The sequence below is a fragment of the Pocillopora damicornis genome, chromosome 2 (genome assembly GCF_964200805.1).
Source record: "Pocillopora damicornis chromosome 2, jaPocDami1.2, whole genome shotgun sequence".
NCBI classification, from domain to species: domain Eukaryota; kingdom Metazoa; phylum Cnidaria; class Anthozoa; order Scleractinia; family Pocilloporidae; genus Pocillopora; species Pocillopora damicornis.
Genome location: NC_142671.1, coordinates 12,310,099 through 12,333,694, shown reverse-complemented (window position 1 = coordinate 12,333,694; position 23,596 = coordinate 12,310,099). Strand labels below are relative to the sequence as shown.

Here is a 23,596-nt window from a genome sequence, read left to right as displayed (position 1 = left end):
ATATTGACCTTGAAAGTAGGTCACAAACGACTTGGCATCTCCAGTACTGCACTGGTAAAAGATACATAGAAGACTAACTGATATAACTATTGCAGCTTATAAAAGTTTCAACTGAAGTATGAAGTCACCGTACTAAGAGTGACTATTCTAGATGGGAGGCTATAGCTAATTACAAGTACCCACCCTTAGCATTTTAAAGCTTTCTTTGACAGCTCACTGAACGTATTTACACTCCTGGGTGGACTGAACGGTATAAAAAAATTTCTGTTCCCAATAACATAACATAGTGACCTTAGTTTAACGCTTCAAACCCTGGGGGTGACTAGCATCTATAACTTCTCATTAACGTGAACTCAATCAAACATTAGGCTTAAGAGAATTAAGGTGAAATGATCGTAAACTTGAAAAGCGCTTAATTTTAACTAAATTCTCCTTGTTAGTGCGAAAGAAATTTATAAAGAACAGTATAGGGAATAAACATGCTGATGTTAGGGTGTAAACACCTTTCGACCTGGAATCCAGTGCGTCAGCCACTAAACCACCACGAGTCAACGTGCTGCGCATTAGGTTCATATTTCGCAGCGTCCATGCAACACAAAGCCGTCTATTTCGTGCTTAACATGTGTCCCATATTTATAGGTCCAGTTAACTAAGAGAGCAATACTGCTTCAATTGAAGAATACATTAATTGCAATATAATCAAAACATTGGGCAGAGTTCTTTAAAAATGTTAAATAAGGTTCCTCAAAACCTATACCAATTCGCAGAAAAGAGATCACGATTTTCAGGTAAGTTACCTCGCCGGGGTTTTTCTTGTGTGAATGGATGGTAATAATTATAACAATAATAATAGTGATAGTAATAATGAAAATAAACTTTATTAAAGTCTCATTAAAATATTTAAAAAAATGACTTGAAACTCAATTTGGTGCACTCAAATCTAGTTACTAGAATTATTAGCTGACAATTGTGGCTGATAATTGGCCATAGTCGGTGGACACTTGAAAAGAGGCAAATGTCTCACTTGAGAAGAAGCAAATGCCTCACTGAATAACAGAAACGAGCACAAAAGGAGACAAATGATAAGCAGCAAAAGCCTGCGGTAGCTATGACTTATGAATTCCGTAAAAGACCCACAGTAGAAATGTCCGGTCGGCTTCTTTCATTTGAAAACAAAAGGTCTAAGGTCTAAATTGTAATTTTAATCTGGAATTGAAGCACGTTTCAAAATATGTTAATTTCATCATAACCCTATTTCTATTCGACCATCTTAAGCTGATTATCCACTAATACAATATTTTACAACCTGCGAAACGTTCACTGTTTTTAGGGGATAGAAAAAGAATTAGATTTGGCCTGAATTAAACCTGTCTTATTACTTAATAGCCATAACGATATGAATTTAATTGGCTTCTGGGGCGGGTCTCGTATATTTTTATGAATCTACTGTTGGCATGAAAGAATTTCAAAATGATTTTCTTGGTGTTTGCCAGTGCTCGTAAGACAATATGTTCTAAACACGCGGTTCCGCCTTTAACACTGTCCGAGAACTACTCTTATATTGATGGCGTTTAATAATGTATAATACCAGTTGTGGACTCGTTTCCTCAATTTGCGAGTTAACTGATGTAATCTGTGTCGCAAGTTGTGCTGTCCGAACTAAATAACAGAAGAAAAATTGCTGCCTCTTGTGAGAGCTGCATGCGGCTGTTTTTTTGCTGGAAAAAACCGTCATTAATGAGCCCCATGAAAAGCAGTTGGTGGTTAACAGTGTGGATTTGCTGTTTGCAAGGTAGGAAATGAGTAACCGTAAATATTGTTGGTAAGTAACATTACCACTCTGTAAACAAAGCGATTTAATAGCCCCCTATTTTCGAAAGAGTTGCAAACAAATATTTATTACCGAGCAATAAACATTTTTTTATCCTTTTTGGTAATTCGTTAGTCTATGTTTGAATATCTTCTTGTCTCTTTACGGTTGACAAACTTCTACTTGGTTGAAAGAGTTGTCAACTGCAGGTGGGCAACAGGAATGGTCCCGTCGAGCTTGAAAAGGCAAACAAGTATACCGGATAATAAGTCAGTGACACTAAATCACCTATAGAAATTAATTTAATATGGGAGATTCGCTGGCTTAAAGGTTTTCCATCTTGATTCTGGATTGGATCGAATGATCTGCATGAGGAGAAGTCATACTCGGTGACCTTTCGGTTAAAACTTAAATCGCCCGATTGAATCAAAAATTTTGTGAAAAAACCAAGCGAAATGCTCAGTATGAACTTGGCCGCGAAAGGCTAGCATCCTATGTAATGGGCTGTGGGGTGTGATGGGGTTGGCATATCTACGGTCTGTTTAAACTCTGCAGAAACAGAGATGCCCTCTTAACCCTTTCACTCACAAGATCTAATTAGTAATTCTCCTTATTATCTGCCATACAATTCTTATGATGTTAGTTTAGAGAATTTGGTAGTGGATCAAAAAATGATCCCATAATTGATATTCTTCTCCATTCTCATCACCTACCCGCTTGATATTGTATGGATATTGTAAGGAGAAATTCTGTCTTGGTCACTTGAGGGAGTGAAAGGGCCGCTGAAAGCTTTTATCAAAAAGACTTCATTTATTATCCTATAGGAAGGGCAAGGGGAACTTCAGTCTCTTGCTACATCTTTAGGTGGTCTCGAATACAACTTTTCATGGTTAATGTTATTGTTGTTGTTTTTTTTAACCTCTCCCAGTTGTCCATGGAGCTCCAAATCCTGACTCGCTGAAGAGCGCAGAGCCACCGAGCGCTATGAAAGTGGTAAGGAGATGTTTAATCTTCTCTAAAAAGTCTTCCGTTTGCAAAAAAGAAATTTTAGGTAACAATTTTTCACTAATTTCCAGAGAGATCATTTTTGCATTGCTTTTCGATGAATTCTTCCAGACTCGCCATCGATGATTTCTTCCAGACTACATGTGTTCGCTGTTTTTAAAAGAGGCCTTGCAACACTAAAGAATCATTCGCTGCAACTTCCTCCAGCATGAGTTTCTTTTTACCCCAAGGTTTTCAACCGACCGTTGACGAAGGATAGGCGCGTCGCTGCGAAGCTTACACAAGTGTTTAATAAAATGTTGACATGGTGTAGCGTGTAAGAAAGGCAAACTAAACACCTCAAAGATCGCTTGCACATACAGTATTTGGATCAATATCAGTATCTGAGCAACTGCCCACCTACCCCTCCCCGAACCCAACATTAACCCTTACTTGTTATCAATTGACTCTTGTTGAGTTAAGGGAGGGGTAAGTAGGCAAGTGGGCTGATACTGATCCCAGTATTTTTGATAACTTTTTAATTAACATTTTAACCCTTTACATCCTAACATCAGTATGCACATTCTCCATGTTGTTCTATATGCATTTCCTAAGGTACTGACAAGGAGAATTTGTTTAACGATCAAGAACGTCCTTAGTTTGTATCGTTTTCATTATTCTCGTGACCTTAATGTGCGATTCAGGGGTAATACAGCAAGGAGAATTTAGATGCTTATCTTAGGGTGTAAAGGGTTCGTTTACGGTAATTTCATCTCTCTTCCTATACAAGGAAAACACAATTGTATGCGAAGGACAAAAAGCATACGTTCAATGCCCAAGCCCTTTCGATGAATTAGCAATTGTGGGGACAATGTACGGTCGCAAGAACTCAAAAATCTGTGTGCATCCAAGTATCCCTTCCAGCGTGCCATGCCAGGAACAAGAAACGCAGGTTAAGGCTCAGATTGTCGGTCTCTGCGAAGGGGAACATGCTTGTGAAGTGGCAGCTAATAACGATTTCCTGGCTAAGGCTGGAACTACAATCTGCCCTGATGTGTACAAATACTTGGAAATAAAATACAGGTTATCTTTTTTTTCCTGCCTGTTTTCTTTTTTCCTAAATGCACAGTAGGATCTGATCCTACAGTTTTTAAGTTTAGCTGTACTTTTTCTTCTGACATCTATATTAAGAAATCTAAAACAGTTATGTGTCTTCAAAGAATTATGGTTAGAAGTGAGATCTTCAGCTTTTTCATGGAAGGAGGGTGTCTATAGACTTAAAATAGATTCTTCGTGATTCGTCTGAAAGAATAGAAATGCGACGCACACTTCTAGCGGAAGGTTTTGGAATAATCTCGCCAACCAAATAATGGATACACGGAGGCCTGCAGCGTACCATATCATGACAAATGTAAAATGTTTTCTTTTATAGGTGCACACCACGAACATATTATCCAAATGTAGACAGCGCCTCAGAAAACAGCCAATCAGTCAACGAGGTGATAAGTGGTGGTATGGGAGGCGTAACTTCGTCTACCTCTGTTTCCACGGTAACGTCTTCTTCTTCGTCGTCGTCGTCGTCTTCTTCATCTTCAGTACCAGAAATTACTGTTCAAGAGCACGAAGACAGTCAACCAGTCACTACTGCCACGTCACAAGCGTCGGTTACTCCAATTGATACACATAATACCCCAGAAGTCGGAAGTGACATCACTGAAGAATTTACTCAACCCCAGGCCGCAACTGACGTCATCACTGAGACGTTCCCGGCCAACACCGCGTCGTCACAAACAGCAGAAGTCAATGAGACGTACAAAAAATCAGAGACTCCTATGCGACCAGAGGAATCTGGAGAAGGGCCCAGTGATGAGCAAAGTGCTTCAGGAGAATGGAATGAGCTTGAAGAACAACGCGATGTTATTTATGATGCTGAGATAAGATGAAAGGGAGCCTCCCTCCAAACTGGTTGCTACTAATACGTAAGACTGTTGGCGTAGCTGGGGCTGGTGAAAAATCATTTTGCAAAGAGACTAAATATCTCCGAGGACAATATTCTTGCTATGTTCTTTGCCACTGTTTACGTTCAAACATATGTGCTATGGATCAACGATCACGTTAAGGAATTGAAAAGGAAACAAACAGCTTTCCACAGCCAATTGTTGCTAGCTTATACTGTCAGTTAATTATTCGCCAATAGTTAGAATTCATTCACTCCCTTCGATAGCTAGCACTGTTTGATCACTTCACGGCCCGCACTTAAAATAGAAAAATACTGTCCAAGATGACATGTAACAGGTAGTCACACAATTTCCATGCATAAATAAATTTTTGTGTATTATTATTATTATACTTGTGATATCACTCTAGCGATGCTGTTGTTTTTCTTTTATGTCCACAATAAGAGCAAATTTTAATCGCAGGTAATTTAGTGTTAACAACTGGGTTGAAAACGTAAATTAGCCACCGTAAAGGGTAAAAAAGCTGACGTTTCGAGCGTCAGCCCTTCGTCAGAGCGACTGACTAAGGGCTAACGCTCGAAACGTCAGCTTTTTTACCCTTTACGGTGGCTAATTTACGTTTTCAACCCAGTTGTTAACACTAAATTACCTGCTATACTCTCCCACCGACGCAGCACCACAGTTTCTTTAGAAACTTACCCCTTTATTCAAATTTTAATCGGCTTTACCTTTGGCATTTTCAGATTTCCATTTATCTTTATTTGTTGTTCCTTGGTATACTGGCTGTCTTTAATACGACTCCCCTCCTTGAAAGTCTAATTTATTTTAACTTCTGCAGACTAATTTAAAATTTGTTCCAAAAATCACTTTTGCTTCTCCAACTTCCGCTGCCACGCCCAGTTCGTTGGTTGACCTCTCATTGCCATGCTCCCGCGTCATGCAACAGCAATATTCTTTTGGTTCACCTCCCATCTCTACTCTTGTCTTCCATGTTTCTTTTGGTCGTTTTTTTAATTATACGTATCGATTTTGGTGGTTATCTGGTGTCCACTGAGTTGTAGGGTTGTCAGTCAGTGTGTAAAAAAATCCCTTCGATCTACACGAAGCTTTAATTCTCCTGTACTGCAGGTTGTTTAAGATGCAGAGAATCCTTCGCAGACCTGGGTAAGTTCTAGGGGGATTTTTAGTTCAAAGCTGGTGATGGCCTTGGTCATTTTGAGGAGTTCTGCGCCATTCGATGCCGAGTGCTTAGGACTCTAACACACAACTAGAATAACCAAATGTTGGCCAAACCTATATGTCCTCCATATTTTGTCTGTTCTTCCTAAACCTAAGACTAATAATTAAACGGTGATTCAAATGGGGTGCCCTCTTACTCTAATCAAAGGAACCACTTTTTATTCAGATGTGATTGTTTCAGTTGGCAAAATAGAGCGACGGTACCCTACTGAAGTCTGAGTTAGTGGCTTATGTGCACACAGTTTTGGTAAAGTTAGCAAGTCTTATACCAGCTTCTACCAATTCTATTTATATTTACAATTAACAGACTAACACTAAAATATCAACAGTAAATCTACATTGTTAATATATCTGTTCGCGGCTGCCCGTAGGTTCAGTTGCTTGGCAGCTGATAGATCAACCCTTTTACAAAATGACATGAGCACTTGATTCTTTGAATTCGCACAATGAGAAATGTAAGGGAAATTGTCCAGTGACAATTTTCCTTATTTTTCTGGCAACGTTCCCTCTTCTGTCTCTTCAAGGTAGGGGGCGTGCAACTGAAGACAAAATTTCCAGTTATGGGAAATCTATAAAGGTTCGTTTTGCTACGCTGAGAGGGGTCCCATAGGAGAAGAACACATATTTTATTTGATTTATATTAATCATTACTGTTTCTTTCTATTCCCGTCACCCTAATTTGAATTTCGATTCAAATTCAGGAAGTACACAAACCGCAAAAACTGGGCAAATAAAAATCTCCTCATCCAGATCAGAAATTTTGTCGCCTCCCTCTGAGCCCTAACTGATGCAACAAGAACAAAACTAATACTCGAAAAATCCTCTGGCGAAATGTGAAAATGTACTCAGGTCTGACTTAATTTTTTTGTCAAGTCAGCTTAAAAAGGGAATCTACGACCTTATAATTGGCCCTGTTGAAAAAATCATTGAGCTTATTCTCCTTATCCAACTAACCAGCACGATATTGTCATAGCGACGGGTAGTACAATGACATCATAATACTATTTTTGGAATTCCACTACCATTACGAACTTGTCGACCCCGCCACCATGTCGGTCAAAAAAATGGAGGACAAGGCTAATGAATGGTAATTTACTAAAGTATTTGAATATACTTTATCTGAAGTACCGGGTTTTCAAATAAACCCGAGATATTTCTTCTTGCAAATCGTTTTGACAGGAAAATCATCTAAGTATAAATTTGGTAACTACATATTTTGTCATTCTTGGCGTTCAGTGAGTTTTGTCCTTCTCGTTCTATTTTAGACCCATTCCTGCACCTGAAAAGTCCGCAAGCGAAATAATATAGTGGTGAGTGATATCCTGTAGTTTTACTTGCAGAGTTTTAGAGTGTATTTTGTAGGAACATCGTCTTGAAAGGGATCCAATTTTCATGTTTGATTTATTTTAACGTCTTAATCCGTAAATTGTTTGTGTAAATCACGACATGATTCATTTTGCTACTTTATTAGATCACTGACCATTGTCAAACTAATTCGAAAGGTGGCATACACCGACGCAAAAGGGAAAGAAATTGAAGATATAATCTCAACTGAAAAATAAATTAATTAAGAAATGTCGCTGTATCTTTGGGCTAATTACAGAGAGATCTTTTGGACTGTTTAGAAGCCTTTTCCAAACGTTACGGTGCGAAATTTAAACAGGTACCAGGTGATCTTTTAAGGCGAACAACATTACGGCAATTAAACCTAAACATCGCTTCAAAAGGCTGATAATTCAAGCGATTAGTGGGGAAAGGTATCCTATTGTTTCAAGACTCAAATTGCAAAAGAAAGTTTGAGTCTTGAAGGTTCACGAGTGAAACCACAACAAATAAATGGATCATTGGCGGCTACCTTTTCACGACACTTAAAGTGTAAACAACTGACTTTCTTTTAAGGTTTTGCAGTTTCTACGAACAGAGAGAAAATCGTGGATATTTTTCCCCTTGAGACTGCAATATTCTGTACCAGATTATAGTCTTTTCGTAAGAGTGCCTTTTTACTTGGGCTTAAGATACGGCACAGATCCGCAGAGGTGAGATCATTAGCCTCTCCAAGTCAACGTTGTGGATCGAGTTCGATTTCCAAACCTGGTGTCATATGCGGACCAGGTTTGCCGTGAGCTCCCGTACCAAAACCCTAAATCGCTCTTCGTCCCGAAATCAGGGGATGAGGTGAAAAACATTGCGAAAAACTCTGCTAAATCCGATTAAATTTATTAATTTCAGCTTATCAGAATCGCAGACTGTGGTCCAGTGTGGAACAGTACTTTTAACGATCAGTAAATACTCTACCATTTGAAAGATTTATGGGCCAATTGTTTGCTAAGCTTTGCCACAAAATTTATTTTCGATATTTTATGTGGCTCTTCGCACTGATGCGCTATACACGCTTATTCATCTCTTAACATTTTCGAGACCATTGAAATTAACAAAAGACACAGAGCCAGTTTACGACAGGTGAATACTGGGAAAAAGCGGGCGAAACCTGGGAAGGAGAAATGTTCAAATTTGTTGGGAGTTTTCTTGTTTAAAATCATCTTAACTGGTTTTATTACGGTTATATCTTATGGATATATCCTAATGTTGCTATGGTTTTTCCAGAAAGTTGCGGTCGTAAATCAACATGTGGCTGGCAAGTTTCATAGCGGTTGTTTCATTCATTTCTACGGCGCAAGGATCCTTCTTTGGTAGGTTCATATTAAGAAGTCAGTAAAAAAGCAAACGGATCGAGTGAGTGTATGAGTGAGTGAGTGAGTGAATGACGCACTAACTGACAAAATAACTGACAGAATTATTAACTAAGCGACTGTCTGAACGAACGACTGACGGACTGATTGACCAACTGACTGACTGACTAATTGAATGACGAACTGACTGATTGACTAACTGACTGACTGACTGACCGACTGACTGACGGACAGACTGATTGACGGACTGACTGACTGACTGATTGACTGACTGACTGATTGACTGACTGACTGATTAACTGACTGACTGACTAACCGATTGAATGACTGACTATTTGACTGATTGACTGACTGACTGAGTGATTGGCTGACTGACTGATTGACAGACAGACAGAGAGACCGACTGCCTGATTGACTAACAAACTGATTGACTGACGGACGGACGGACTGACTGATTGACTGACTGACTGATTGACTGACTGATTGACTGACTGTTTGACTGACTGACTGTTTGACTGACTGTTTGACTGACTGACTGGCTGACTGTTTGACTGACTGTTTGACTGACTGTTTGACTGACTGACTGACTGTTTGACTGACTGTTTGACTGACTGATTGACTGACTGTTTGACTGACTGACTGACTGTTTGACTGACTGTTTGACTGACTGACTGACTGACTGACTTAATGACCATTTAAAATAATTACAAATTTGATTGACGAAATTTAGATTATTGTTTTTATCCTGCAGGCTTCCAGGCGGTAATCAATAGAACAGCGTTAGTGTTGATTTTTGAGCTGATGTCTCTGGTCCGAAGAAGTTACACCGTCAATTGCCCCGCTATTTAAAACAAGTATTCAAAACAATTACTAGAACTGATACATAATATATTTCTTCTTCTTAGGAAGCTGTCCGGGAAATTGCTCTCCTCGGTGTTACCCTGGGTGTAACGCGATGTGTTGCTACACAGCTCAACGATCGTCCATATATCAACAGGAGCGGCTGCTACAACAGCAGCAACAACAGCGGCAGCAACAGCGGCGGTATTACTACCAACAGCCTGCACAGTCGGCGCCCTCACCTGCCGCATATTTTCAATATCCCGCTGCTCCTCCTTCTCCAGCAGCATTTGCGCCGGCTGCCTCCCCCTCTCCTAAAGCTGTTCCCGAACCCTCTCCAACCCCCTCTCCACCTCCTCAGCCTCCCCCACCTCCTCCTTCACCTCCCTGTCCATCGGACTGCCCAAAGGAGTGCTACCCCCAGTGTTCCTCATCATGTTGCCAACCCAAGCCTCCTCCGATGCCTTTGTACATGAAGAGGAAACAGAAGGTAGCGGTGGCTTGCGAGGGACATAAACTGAAGATCAAATGCCCAAACAAGTATGTGATGTCATTGTGCAATGAATGAATTAAGATCAGTAATTATCACAACCCTAGGGTCAGCAAATTCTAATCCTTCCCTTCCTTATTCATCGATACCTTTACTTGTTTTCTTCTTGTATATAACTACTGTTTATGTATTGTTATATCTATGCTTTATCAAGGCTGCAGCGATTTCATGTTTCTCTTGCTCTTTGCGGACAAACAGACAAACAAGCAAACAAGCCAAAGAAAAAAAAATATTTGTTACGTGACACTTCCGATAGTGTTCCTTGGGAAATACAAGAAATTTCAAGCATGATAATTTGTGTTTTTTTCAGTCAATTTTCTAAGCTTTCCAATAAAGCCGTGCCATACACATTTTCATGACAGTTTGTAAAACTGAAGAGCTTCGTAGAGAAGCTAAAACTTGTGGTGAGACACAGCTTTGGTAAAATTACTTTTTCAAAGTCATTGGTGTGAGAATTAAATCTTGCAATTAACCCCTTGCTCGTGTTCTCTAGGTATGATCGCATCGCCCTATACAGTACATTTTACGGCAGAGATGATAACAACACATGTCAACACAAAGTACTCCCTTCTAAGGGACACTGTGTGAAGGACGAACATAGAATCAATGAGAAGTTATTTGATTTGTGTCAAGGAGAAAGCAAATGTTCCGTGGCAGCCACTAGTGCTTTTCTGGGAAAGAAAAATTCTATCATGTGCCCTGAGGTTTATAAGTATGCCAGAGTTGTCTACCGATGTATACAGCACCCGAAGATTGTGCCGGTAAGTTGATGAGTCATTCATCCTTCAAGTTCTGCAAGTTCCAATCAGATATATCCCATTCACTTAGTTTCGTGTTAATTGACTCCAACTGTGAGAATCAGATTGGCATTGGCATTGTTAATGGAGACTGTCACGCTGTGTTGCTGTCATGCCGTTGTGATTTCTCTTGTCTCCCAATGGTTGTGATCTAGGTGCAACCGCCACAGCTAGCTAACAAATTCTTTGCTCGTTTAATTGGTTATACAATATATGGTAATCATTATCTACAGAACATTTGCTCCCGAGCCTCACACAACCTAGAAACTAAACACTGCTACATGCGATTCCATCCGTCTATGGCATAAATTGAATTCTCTTACACTGCATTCTTCTTCATGACCAGGTGTGTTCTCTACCATGCCACAAACCATACAAGTGCTTTCCCAGATGTGACATCAGCTGCTGCACTCCTCCACCGCCCCCTCCTCCTCCTCCGCCTCCTCCTCCCCAGCTGCCTCCAACATGTCCCGGAGTATGCCCAGCTAAGTGCTTCCCTGCATGTTCTCAGACTTGTTGCAGTCCACCTCCTCCCCCAGCCCCATCTCCAGTATACTATCCCATACCTGCCCCAGCACCTCCCCCTGCTCCCACCTGCCCTGGATCGTGCCCGAGTACATGCGCTCCAGTGTGTTCAGTCAAGTGTTGTATCGGCCGGAACGCCGCATTGAATAGCATAAGGCCTCTCTCCTACTCGCAAACACGTATGATACCTGCCACCTACGGTTATCGAAATTATTACCCTGCGTCTCGGTCAAATGATTACTACGCACAGTACAAGCAATACGCCCGAGCGAGGTCTCAATACCCGAACCCTTATCAGGCGTACAGAACATCGTATGGAAACTGGAGGAACATGAATGCCTATCGAGGATAATTCACTTGAATGTGACAGAATACATCAGAAGTGAGAGTTGTATCAACACTGAAGAAGTCAATTTCACAGATGTACCTGCGAAAGATTTTTTTTTAAAGAACAACTTGATCCCTTTTGGGAACTTGTTTGCATAGCACTACTACAACTCAGAAACTGTGCCCAAGCGTATCCATGAACTCTAACAAAAATCCAATTGGGATTCAAAAGCATTTTGTAATCAAATGTCTTAGTTATTGTAGAGGTAATCGTAAGTTTATTGAAGCCAAGCCTTAGAATTTGGTTTCAAACAAAGACTCGAAATAACGAAAAAGAAAAAAAAAATAAGGTAGGAAAACAAGTAAATTCCAGTATTGCAAAATAGAACTAATGTTTGTCGTTAATGTCACATGATTTATCATGAAAAATGGTCATTTTCCTTTTATTATTATTTCTGATGTTACAAGGTTTTTCGATTCCTTGACTTAAGTCTCTTATTTCAGAAGAGCCTTACTTTCAAAAGCATGCTAATTTGCGTTCAACGTGGATCTAGTGAAGGGGAAGGAGGTCTTATTTTGTTCAAACGGGTTTCTATTTTATCGAAAAAAGTGTAAATAATGCATAACTTTCAAAACATGCTCTGTCTCGTGGTCGAAAAATTTTATGTCAATTAAACAAATATGTGTAAAAGCGAAATGGTTATTTGTGGGATTACATCTGTATAACGCCATCGCATTTCTTTAAGGTTGTTAGTTGCGCTATAAGTAAAGCATGGACATAAAAGAAAGTAGAACGGGACTAAAACTAACAAGGCAAAATTTCAAACACGCAAGAGAGGAGTGAGGATTACTTGATTTCTGCTTATCTTACAATCGTGATAACGTGTCAATTAAAAACCGAATGCTAATAAACGATCCTGCTTTGGTAGTTACGACGCTTGCGCGTTATTTATTAGGAATAGCATCGGCATAAACGTTTGATCAACCTGGCAGCTTAGCATTGCTTTGCGCCTACATGATTGCTGACTCTATCAACTGAGCATCCATAGACTTCTCTCTGTCTGTGAGCTCTTTCTCTCTTTAAGGTAAAATCGGCCGAGTAGTACAATAAAGTAAAGAGATAAATTTATTTCGTCCAGTATTAATTATTTCTATGACAATTTTATCCAACCGTGAATATATGATAAAGACGTGAATATGAAAGCGATCTCCGCAGTAACGGAACACTACTCGAGCAGTTATGAAAATAATGCCTGAAAAAAAAAAATTCAGGCTTGTGCGGGATTTGAACCCATGAACATAATTGAATTGTGTAGAACGCTACATTAGAACTCAGTATTCGTTGCTTTCAATAGATAGTCCGTTGTTTTGCTCCCAGCCATCCCAGCCTCCGCGCTACACTCACGCCGATTTGAACTTTTAATAATTTATGGTCATATTCTGTTAGTAAAAGTCTACTCGTTTACACATATTTACGTTTACATGCTACAATTAGCCCAGAAGTGCCAATTAATTCATTGACACTAAAGTTAATTTATTATTTTACAAGTGAGCGTCATTTAATTGGGAATTATAAGGCGACGAAATTGCACCTTCATCATCCGGATTCGTATAAAGCAGGTTACTCGACACGAAAAAATGAAATTTCACCCCACAATGAAATTAATACTTACCTGTAAAACCTTACTCGTTAATAGATTTTTGGGTTGCCCATTAGTTGGTTAGGTAATTCCATTAACCGGCTATAAAATTTCATGGCCTTCATTTAATTTAACGAACAGTTCGAAGAGGAGGCTTATCGTATGCTCTTTTTGCTACTAAATCACAGCCAAGAGAAATTTGCGTGGGAAATTTCTACATTTGCTTTAAGGTCAGTGTGATCGTCAAGAATTCAATGTTTATTGCATGATTCTCGATTTTCTTCTCTCCTCGAAAGTTGCTGGTTGTTCTGGTATTGTTTCCATATATTTAAGTTAGATACTCGGCCAACAAAAGAACCATTTGTGAAGGCAAAGATCTTACTTTTTTTAAACTCTTTTTTTTTGTAATCAGTTTCTAGGGAAGAAAAAAAACATTCATGGTTTATTTTCCATGATGCAGAGTCACCTTAAGGAAAACTAAATTACCTATATGGATAGAGCGATTTCGAAAGGTTTCAGGAAAGGTCAATTTACTTTGTAATGAATTGAATTCGAGGGTACGGATCAGCTTTCCTGAGTCATCGAAAGATGAAAAATACTCTTAATTTGATAATCAGGATCGAAACCTTATTCTCATCAAAATAAGAACTGTTCATCATTACAGAATCACGCAGTTGTTCATGGTTTTCTTGCCATGGTCGTTTACCAGAAATGATCATTGTCGTTTTATAATAAAAACCACTATGCTGTAGAATTGGTATGAACATTTAAAATTTAAAATTAATTAGTAACCGAGAAAGTGATTGACGCGGTGGCTTATTTATTTGTGCGCTGATATCCGAAAGGGAAGATTTAGGGTCGAACCCCGGCCTTCGAAAGTGTTCTTGAACAACACAGTAAGTGTTCGAGATTCTCATTTATCGAAAGGCGAGAACCTAAAAGGATTTCACAGTTTCTAGGATTGTGGATTAGAAGTAACCAATTTTTTGTTAAGGTTCTTGCATCACAGCACACTATGGGAATCAAATTTATTTTGCTGATGTCAGTAGTCAGTGGTGCCATTGTTGTCAGGACTGCCCTTGAAGAACCTGGTCGTGTGCAAAGTCTGTTAAATGACAGAGGTAAAATAAAATAAAATAAATGTGATAAATTGATAAGTACCTGTTGACTGAAATGTTATCATTTTAAGACCTTAGCCCCAGCGCCAAGGGAAGCTATCAGATGTGTACAGCTACATATACAATATATTTGTAAGTTTTAACATCGATTAATACTCAAAAGGCTGTTGATGCTCCATTCGAAGGTGTCTTTAGGAAGAACATGAAAAAATTACCGCCAAAATGGATTTCGTATTCAGGACTGCGCTAGGAGACAACTAAATGTCACATCTATAGAACTGACGTTTAGTTATTTGATAGCATATCCCTATCACCGATTGTTGCTTTCTGTAAGGATATAACATGGGGTTGGTACGAGAAACTGAACATGGGATTATTTTTAACCCTTTACACCCTAACATCGGTATACAATTTCTCCATACTGTTCTGTATTCATTTCCTATGGTACCGACAAAGAGAATTTGTTTAACAATCAAGAGCCTCTTTAGTTAGTGGTCATTTCTTTTATTCTCATGACCTCAATATTTGTTTTAGGGGTGATACTGAAAGGAGAAAATAGTTACTAATCACTCTAAGGGGTTAAAGAGTTAATGGAATGTTTTACACATGACGGATTAAAGAATTCAGATATTCACAAAGGGTTCCCGAAATCAATTCATCACTACATCATCATACATGATCTCATTACTAATTATCTAACAAATGTTCGCATTAAGTATAAGGATGAAGTGTTATATTTTGATAACAGGCGGAACTGACGATGCGACCAAGAGAAGTGTGTTAAATTTTGGTTGGATGATATATAAAGTTACTAGAAGAAATCCCTTGGATTTCAATGGTTATGGTTGCTGGTGTGGGTATGGCGGGAAGGGAGACCCAGTGGATGTTTTGGACAGGTGAGTATGTAACCACTTACACAAATAATATTTCGTTTACCATCTTCGAATTCGTGACGCTAAATTTAACCCTTGGGAATGTTTGTGACGAGTGGCTCAAGTAGTGAGATCAAGAGGACTTTGAACCCGTTTAACGGTTAATGTGAAGCTGCTTTTTGAAGGTTAGACGTTAAAAATTTATCGTTTTTGACGATTAAAAGCTTAAATGTTACGCCGTTTGATGGTTCTCCGCGAATCCCATTGGAACCCTCTGAACCCGGCACCTCCACGTAAGAAGTCCAACATTGTATAACTACTTCGTTACAGATTACCAGCGAAGTTTTTATGAGGTTTGAGAACCTGATACCTAGGCGTATCTGCGCGGTAAAACCTGGAAACAACTGTGAGCCATGCCAATTCATCTCAGTTCTTACTTTTCATTTTGAACGTTTCTACCGAGCATTTAGGACATTGTACTCCTGGCCCCGGTTGTTTGAAGGATGGATATCACGATCCATGGGATAATTCCCTGTTCGGTGGATAGTGCAGTATGTTTTGTTAAAACAAATCCGCAGTATAATGATTTATACGTTAGATAGCACTATCCGCCTTTTGAACGACTAAGCCTTGGCTGTTTGTCCTCAGGTGTTGCTACGTCCATGACATGTGTTATAACAAACTCCAGTCCGACGTGTGTCCATTTAAGGCAGCCGTGTATACTCTGTCATATTCAACTGAGAGAGGGAGACCTTTGGATTGTAGTACGTTGTAGTCTTGTTACATTGGACAATTCCTGGTGTTTTTATTTATTCCATTAAACTTTATCTAATGGATTTATCTCATGTGTTTCATATTATTATAGACATAATATTAAGGTTTAAACATGAGTGCTAGGTTCTGGAGACTGCGCGATAACCAGCAGTATCATTGACGGTGAATTAGCTTCTTTTCACTCCTTTCACATTTTGAACCGGTGACACACTTAGCCATTTCATGCGTCGATCATGGCGATCGGTGTAAATCACCAAATGCTTCGCCGGCTCAAGAGCAATGTCTGGGGAACATGACTTAAGGGCGAAACGAACCTGTGGGCGAAATGACTTGTGGTCAAACCGACTCGCAGGCGAGATGACTTGAAGGCGAAACGGACCTGTAAGCAAAATAGCTTGTGGGCGAAGCGACCGGTAGGCGAGACGACTTGTCGGCGAAACCGACCCGTGGGCGAAGTCTTTTGCGGGAGAATCGACCCGTAGGCGAGCTAGATAACTTGCGCCAGGGTGGACCAAGCAAACTGGGCCTTTTGCTATTATGGAGAATTAGAGAAACAGCAATTTGATGGCAACCAAATTAAGCATCTACCTTTTTTTTATCTTAAGTCTCTTCGAAAGAAAAATTTGTTCATTTCCTTTGCTTGATTACTAATAATATAAATAATTATTTTATCCACAGAACGGCCTTCCTCGTATTGGTACTGGGGCAAGTGTCGTTATTTGTTGTGCAGATGTGATGCCGTGGCGGTCAGATGCTTTGCAAAGAGTCGTTATAATCGGAAGTATAAAAACTACCCGCAGAAGAAATGCTAGAAAGACACAAGTTGTGTACAGTTGGAAGAAAAACACTTCATTGTTCTATGATTGACAGAAAGAGCTTTAACACTTCATCGTTGCTCTTCTAGAGCTGGTTCTAATAAAAATAAACGCCGAGACGATATCCTTCTTCAGAGTTTGCTTCAGTCTTACATGATATTTGCTGAACATGGGTAATGTTTCAAACCTAAAATGTACCAAATTATCTTTCCAAAATATTGCAGATGGGAAGTGCGTGAATTCGAGGCATGCGTCTCTGACTTAGATCTTTTTATTGGGTGTAGATGAGGCATCCGTACTGTGCTTGACTGTAGCAACACGTTTCAAAGATTGTGTTCTGTTTTAAAAACAGAACAGAGAGACTGCTCCATAGCCTTCTGTTTTTCGTCTCTACATTTGAATCATTATCATACAGTACTGGAATTGATTTGTTCCCTGATATCTCCTCTAGCCAGATTCGTAAATCTACGAATTTGTTTTGGTGATCACGTATCCGCAACGGATCTATCAAACCTAGCATATGTAGTGCGTTCTTTTTGATAGACAGTTCTTCAACCATTCAACCCTTCTTCTTTTGACTGGAACTTTTTTAAGAGTCCTAATTACTTCTGACCAGCTGAATTGTTGGTCCTGCTATGCATCACGATGCCAGCGTGTCACTGAGAGCATGCAAAGAACACCAATGAACGGTTTGGTATTAGCAAGGAATTGCTTAGCTCTAAGTTTATGAAAATTAACTTAAGGTCTACCCAGACTTACCTGCCATCAGGATAGTGACAAAATCCAAATGCTACTGTTCACTGCAGGTAACTCTATTGCTCGGGTAATCCATTCAATGGTATTAAGTCACTTGAAATATGTACCCCACCTCTTGAAAAAACAAAAGGGTTAAGAAATTAGGGAATATATAATAGTCAAACGCTAAGATTTTTTTTAGTTAAATCAGAGCAGAGGAAGCAACACACAGAGGTTAGTGGACTCAAATGCCAATTAACAGAGCTTTTTTGAACAGTCTTCATTGAAATCTCGGCTTATTTCTACACCCCAAAGGTTTTTTTCCTTTCTGAAAAGTCGACGGAGTAAGGATCGAAATAACACCGCGCCGTTTTTTTTTTTTTCAATCCTTGCCATTTTTTCATCTGATTGTTTTTCGCTTGTTTGTTTGTGATTTCCGATAGAGTGAATTGAACTTACATTTTTTAACTCAAAATAAACGGAGGTGAATCTTTACTTTTTAAGTTTAGTATATATACAAAATGCAACGTTATATGTGTTTGAAAAGTCTTTGACAGCGTCATTTTGATAAAGGCTCGGAAAATCAATTTACCTTAAGCCACTTTAAGGAGACAACAAGACGCGGTATTTGATATATATATAAGCGAAGCTAGAACTGTTCAACAAATCACTTATAAGAGGTTACGGCTTCTTTGGTTTTAAACTGAGACTTCTTCTTAAAATCACCTCAAGAACTACAGTTTAGCCATGGGATCCAACTTAATTTTTCTGTGGCCAATACTCTTGGGATTCATCGCACGGGTGGAATCCGACCCATCAGGAGGAGATAAAAAAATTAATCATATCTGAACCATGATCTTATAAGTAAAACCTACTTTCTTTTCATAAGATGCTTAAGATCTATAATTAAGATAACGATCTTCAAACTAACAGGATTCGAAGTACGATATTTACTGTATCCGTGTTGTGCAACTTTCGAACAGAACATTTTGTTTGTTTTCTTCTACGTAATCAAAGGCGGTAATGACAACATCACCAAAAGAAACGTCATCAATTTTGGCATATTGGTTTATAAGTTCACTGAAAGAAATCCTAAAGATTTCATTGGTTATGGCTGCTGGTGTGGAATTGGTGGGGAAGGCAAACCCGTGGATGATTTGGACGGGCGAGTATCTTACCTTTATTCTGCTAGTTATAGCTGTAACAAGCTAAGATTGAGAATTTCATAGCACATCAAGGATTCAGCTGTATTATCGATGGGTAAGATATTAGATGGTAGTCTTTAGGATATAAATTACTCCATGTGACTCGAATAAAATTTCACTTACAGAGGATCTAAGTTCGAAGCTACTGCAAGAACCGTCTACCACTCACGTTGTTAAACTTGAATCAAGAGTCAAAGGGTGTTTGAATGATTGATCATTAGATCACTACAAGGAGAGATAAAACACATGACCCAAGGGACTGGTTGTTGTCCCCGGTTATTGTCCCACCCCCACCCGCCCCCACACACTTTAAACTTTGTTGGCGACAGCTGATCACCCTCCGTTCCCCCTGAAAAACAGCGTGATCCCCCACAAATTTCTCACCTTCACCCCCGGCACAGGACGAAATTGCAAGAATCCGTAAACGGAAACGTGGCAGAAACATGTTAAACCGTTCCGGAAACACGACGGATAACCTGTGTTTCCGTTACCGGTTTCGTGACGTTTTCTCGCGTTTCCGTTGCTGCGTATACAACGGAACCGGACCACCTCCACGGGCGATAAATATGATCATTCACCTATCGAAACATACAGACAGGCTGTGATGCGTACGCATATGTTTCATTCAGTGCTTTCTCTACTGATGATGGCTGGTTGATTCATCTTCATACGGCGTATATTGATCAATCAACAAAGATAGCTCAACTGATCAGGATGGTTGGCCTACGGTCAATCCATTCATCAATCCGCAGGTGTTGTAAGGCCCATGATAAATGCTACGATGAAATTATGCAATCAGAGGATTGCCCATTCGCGAAGGCAGTGTACCTTATGTCGTATTCAGTAACCGGAGATGGTGAAAAAACGAAATGCAGTAAGTTGAAGATTTAATGCTCGAAACGTCAGCTTTTAAAACTCCTCATGCTGGCCAAATAACGTTATCACCTCGGTTGATAATACCTTGTTTTACTCTCCCTCCGACGCATCACCACAGTTTCTTTAGAAACTTATCCCCTTTGTTCATATTAGAACATTTTTCATAGGAAAAAATTGGAGAAAATAATCTTAAGAAAATGAAACGAACATTAAGGATTGACATACTCTTGATCAAACCTTGAAGAGCAACTTTCAATTCGGTGTCTCAAATTCTTCGGATTTTCATTGCTTTGGCGTCTTTACGTTTTGTGATTGGTCAAGTGAAATCGCACTACGCTCTCGACCAATCAAATGTAAAACTGCGTCTTTTGTTTTTTACCTTTTTTTGATACCGAGGTAATGGTATCAAAACCGTGTGGAATCCAGTTCAATCTGTAATTGTACGAGTGTTAACCAAATCAAACGACCGCAAAGGCGGGAGTCCGAATTGTTTCTCACAAGTATTATAAGCTGCAGGAGGTAAATAGAAAAGGATTTTCGGAGTTTGAGTAGCCAATCAGAGCGTGCCTTCAACGCTATCGCTTGTTTTAGTATAAACTAATACTCACTAATTTTACTCCTTTTCAAATCTAATGTTGCAGACAGCCCTTCGTCATATATGATGTATGGCAAATGTCGCAGCCTGTTGTGCAAATGTGACCTGATTGCTGCTCGATGCTTTGCAAAGAGTTCTTACCAGGAGAAATATAGAAAATATCCTCAGGAGAAATGCAAAGAGACTGAGGAGCGATGAAATGGCTGTCGAAGCTCGAGCCCTTTTTTGTCATTGTAATTAATTCAATGCATATCAAATAAAACATTCACTATGAACTAATTTGGCCCCTTTTTTATTTTGTCTTGTTTGCGATGTCTACACATTTACAAAAGTCTACCCACAGACCATAGAGTTTTAAACCCATGTTGTACAGTTAATATGTGTCGGATTTAACGTCGAATTAAGTCTTCCTTTTGTTATATGTTTACGGGTCTATATAAACGATGCACTCATTGTTGACAATGGAATTCCTTGTTATTGACATGTTTAACGTTACAAGAGCTCTATTTTACTTTTTTTCGATTAACTATCCAATTTATAAATGTTAGCATACTAGATTTATTTGGATAACGTCCAAGCATTGACCTACGTGATCGGACAACATTGACAAATAGAGGTAATTTGAGCCACGATTGCCTGCAAAAGAAAGGCAAAGGCGTTTTCTACGTCACATTGAAATTTTGTTGAAAAGAAAAGAAAGAACACCTTTAGGCCCCAGTGCTGGCATAGAAGGCTTTGAAGGGACTTGCTTACTGGAAATAGAATGACTGTTTGAGACGGTAGCTAAACACCCGAGAAATATTTAACCTTCCAAAAAACAAGTATGGCTGAAGGGCAGGCGATGAGCACGAATTGCAACGACAAATTTGAAAAAAATTGCTAATTTTCTAACGACGGACAAACCACTGGCTAAATGACAAAACCCTGGACAAAGAGGTAACTTTATGCGCCCTATCTATCTACAGTTGATGTCTCCCCACCCTCCCCCCCTCCACACGCAATCAAAAGGAAGAAGACTCTTTGAAAGTTATGGGTTTGAATACCTCTCAAACATCCCGAATGGACGTCTTCTTCTTTCCAGTTGGAGTTTTCCGCTGACCACTTGCGCTATGCAAAGAGATAAAAAGCACATTATTCATTCATGCAGTTTCTTCCTGAAGAGATGGTAACTTTCTGGTTACGACATGGACAGGGTGGTATGGCGAAGTTGTTGGTATTTTTTTTTTATTTGGTTGAGGAGGGAAATAAGTGTTGAAAACGCACCGTCGGTTGTACGTGCTCCCCTTATCGTTACAAATTCTTACGTCGACTGTGTGGTATTTAAAATTTAATGAATAACATTTTTATCTTTTAGCGTTAAACCGATGAATTTGTATAAAGGAAATCACCGATGGCTGATATATAAATTAATTGAGAATTAATTCCTTTACCCGCTTATTTTAGAAAATAAATTATTCTTTTTTCTGAAATTGCAATGGTGGCTTCAAATCATTGAAGTGATTTTCGCGTTCAAATAAGTCAAGGAGAACATCTTTGGTTTTTTCAGGGAAGCTCCATTTAAGTGACCGAAAATACGATCCATAGGATTTGGGAGAATTCTACCAAAGCGTGTAGAAAGCACCACAATAGAAGAGGGGACCAAAAAGGCTGCTGTAACGTTAAAGCTTGTTGCAAGTTAGACAACAATGAACAGGAATATTTTTCCATGCTTACAGAGAAGTCAATAGAGATCAAAACTGGCCAAAGAATATACCATTGTCGCGAATTGAAGTCTCAAATCTTTATAAAAAAAGAAGAAATACAAGGCTCTTGATTAATGAAATCCTTTTTTTAGATGGAGATGATTGGCATGATCGTTTTGGTAAATATAAACTAACCTTGAGGAAGATCCATCAAAAAGTTTGAAAAGGGGACATTTCTCCTCTGCTCCAGATGAACCACACAAATCTCCGATTCCTGCACTGGCTTGTGACACTGGATTCTTCTTCGCTTTCCCTAAACAAGGAAAGCAACACAGGGGGAATCCAAAGATCGACCTTAAAACGGCTGCCATTCTTCGGCTTTCCTCAAACGAAACAGCAGTTGAACCCTGATTGAATTTATAGGAGGAACTTTTGTTGGTGTTGGGGTGATTCAGTTTGACCGCAACTCGTAATGTGTATCTTTCTCTGATTTCCTGCGAGGAAGACCCTGTCTTAGCTCATTACGCGAAATGTAAAGAATCAAAATAACTAATTATCTTCGGTGTTTAAATCGATCGAGTGCTGTTGAAAGAAGCAATTTGTTCAGTTGCAAAACAAATTTGCAGACAGCTGTGCGCAAGTGGTTGAAAGTGGATAACTGTGGGTTCACAGAGATTTAGATTGATGTAAAAAAAAAAAACTTGTCAGTGATAATGGGTCCTCATGGAAACAAAGATTTATATGGCTGATTTGCAAACTTTGCAAATCAGGCACAGAAATCTTTGTTTCCATGAGGACTCATTAAAGTAACATTTTGCTTGAAGCAAAATGTTACTATTCAGGTGTTTCATCAATTTTTGTAACAAGGTACAACAGTCATTTTTACTTTGCTATTGAAGAAAGACCTGAAAAATCTATACAAGGTGTCCAAAACTTATGTCAACTCTAGCAGCCTTGTAAAACTGAATCTTCCGGATAAGTTCACCGAAATTAAAAATCCCCCGCATGAAACTAGATGGATATTAAGAGCCGACACGACCTAAACACGTGCAATTGCTATAAAATTAAAATCAACCATAACTCTATTTATCAAGCTTTATTTCATCATGCTGGGTAGGATTCTGTCGCGAGCAGGTATGATCATTTTTAATCTTAAATGATGAAAGTCTTTAAACAGTTGAAATTAATTGGTCACTTTTTTCTTTTTCAGTTCCACCCCGTGATGTAATTAGATGATAAGAAAATTGAATAATTTTTTGATCAAGGTTGCGTTCAACTTATGCACTTTTAACTGCAATTTCAAACTGCCATATATATAGGACTCAAGATATTTCAGTTTCAAAAGATTACCACTGATAAAATGCCTTGTTCCACTCTCAAAGCAGGAGAAGAAATGAATATTATAATGTCTGAAATGAAAAGAAAGAGAAAAAAAACGGAAAGAGGGTGGAAGATGAACCTAGAAATCGTTTTTTAAATAATTTATTACCTAGATTATACAGATGGTTTTCGTCATAAAAGTAGACTTTGAGGTTTTACCGGCGTAAATTTAAGTAACTCGCAT

The 23,596-nt window shown here is 39.1% G+C and overlaps 4 protein-coding genes and 1 long non-coding RNA gene across 6 annotated transcripts; 4 read left to right on the top strand and 1 right to left on the bottom strand.

Moving 5' to 3' along the window:
• Nucleotides 1–1,576: 1,576 nt before the first annotated feature.
• On the top strand, nucleotides 1,577–5,139 carry LOC113668829 (uncharacterized). The gene is made up of 4 exons (XM_027184784.2): nucleotides 1,577–1,792; nucleotides 2,739–2,803; nucleotides 3,585–3,877; nucleotides 4,227–5,139. The coding sequence occupies exons 1-4, from the start codon at nucleotides 1,702–1,704 to the stop codon at nucleotides 4,735–4,737; spliced, it is 960 nt and encodes a 319-aa protein (XP_027040585.2). The 5' UTR covers nucleotides 1,577–1,701; the 3' UTR covers nucleotides 4,738–5,139.
• Nucleotides 5,140–6,985: 1,846 nt separating this feature from the next.
• LOC113668845 (uncharacterized) lies at nucleotides 6,986–12,651 on the top strand. Its single transcript, XM_027184800.2, has 6 exons — nucleotides 6,986–7,078; nucleotides 7,257–7,301; nucleotides 8,596–8,681; nucleotides 9,587–10,061; nucleotides 10,565–10,832; nucleotides 11,215–12,651. Exons 3-6 carry the CDS (start codon nucleotides 8,618–8,620, stop codon nucleotides 11,743–11,745), a joined length of 1,338 nt encoding a protein of 445 aa, XP_027040601.2. The 5' UTR covers nucleotides 6,986–7,078; nucleotides 7,257–7,301; nucleotides 8,596–8,617; the 3' UTR covers nucleotides 11,746–12,651.
• A 626-nt stretch (nucleotides 12,652–13,277) lies between these two features.
• On the top strand, nucleotides 13,278–17,073 carry LOC113668828 (phospholipase A2 A2-actitoxin-Cgg2a). 2 transcript variants are annotated; one of them, XM_027184783.2, is made up of 5 exons: nucleotides 13,278–13,590; nucleotides 14,355–14,481; nucleotides 15,227–15,374; nucleotides 15,999–16,114; nucleotides 16,803–17,073. In XM_027184783.2, the coding sequence occupies exons 2-5, from the start codon at nucleotides 14,376–14,378 to the stop codon at nucleotides 16,934–16,936; spliced, it is 504 nt and encodes a 167-aa protein (XP_027040584.2). In that variant the 5' UTR covers nucleotides 13,278–13,590; nucleotides 14,355–14,375; the 3' UTR covers nucleotides 16,937–17,073. The 2 variants fall into 2 exon arrangements, with proteins under 2 accessions (XP_027040584.2, XP_089051708.1); XM_089195582.1 differs by having other exon boundaries at nucleotides 13,452–13,590; nucleotides 14,370–14,481.
• Nucleotides 17,074–18,697: 1,624 nt separating this feature from the next.
• On the top strand, nucleotides 18,698–20,629 carry LOC113668836 (phospholipase A2, membrane associated-like). Its single transcript, XM_089195590.1, has 3 exons — nucleotides 18,698–18,839; nucleotides 19,632–19,753; nucleotides 20,397–20,629. Exons 2-3 carry the CDS (start codon nucleotides 19,669–19,671, stop codon nucleotides 20,546–20,548), a joined length of 237 nt encoding a protein of 78 aa, XP_089051716.1. The 5' UTR covers nucleotides 18,698–18,839; nucleotides 19,632–19,668; the 3' UTR covers nucleotides 20,549–20,629.
• Nucleotides 20,627–22,720, bottom strand: LOC113668839 (uncharacterized). Its single transcript, XR_003446039.2, has 3 exons — nucleotides 22,228–22,720; nucleotides 21,394–21,457; nucleotides 20,627–20,986 (listed from the first exon to the last, which is right to left on the bottom strand). It is a non-coding gene; the product is annotated as an uncharacterized LOC113668839 (long non-coding RNA).
• Nucleotides 22,721–23,596: the final 876 nt, after the last annotated feature.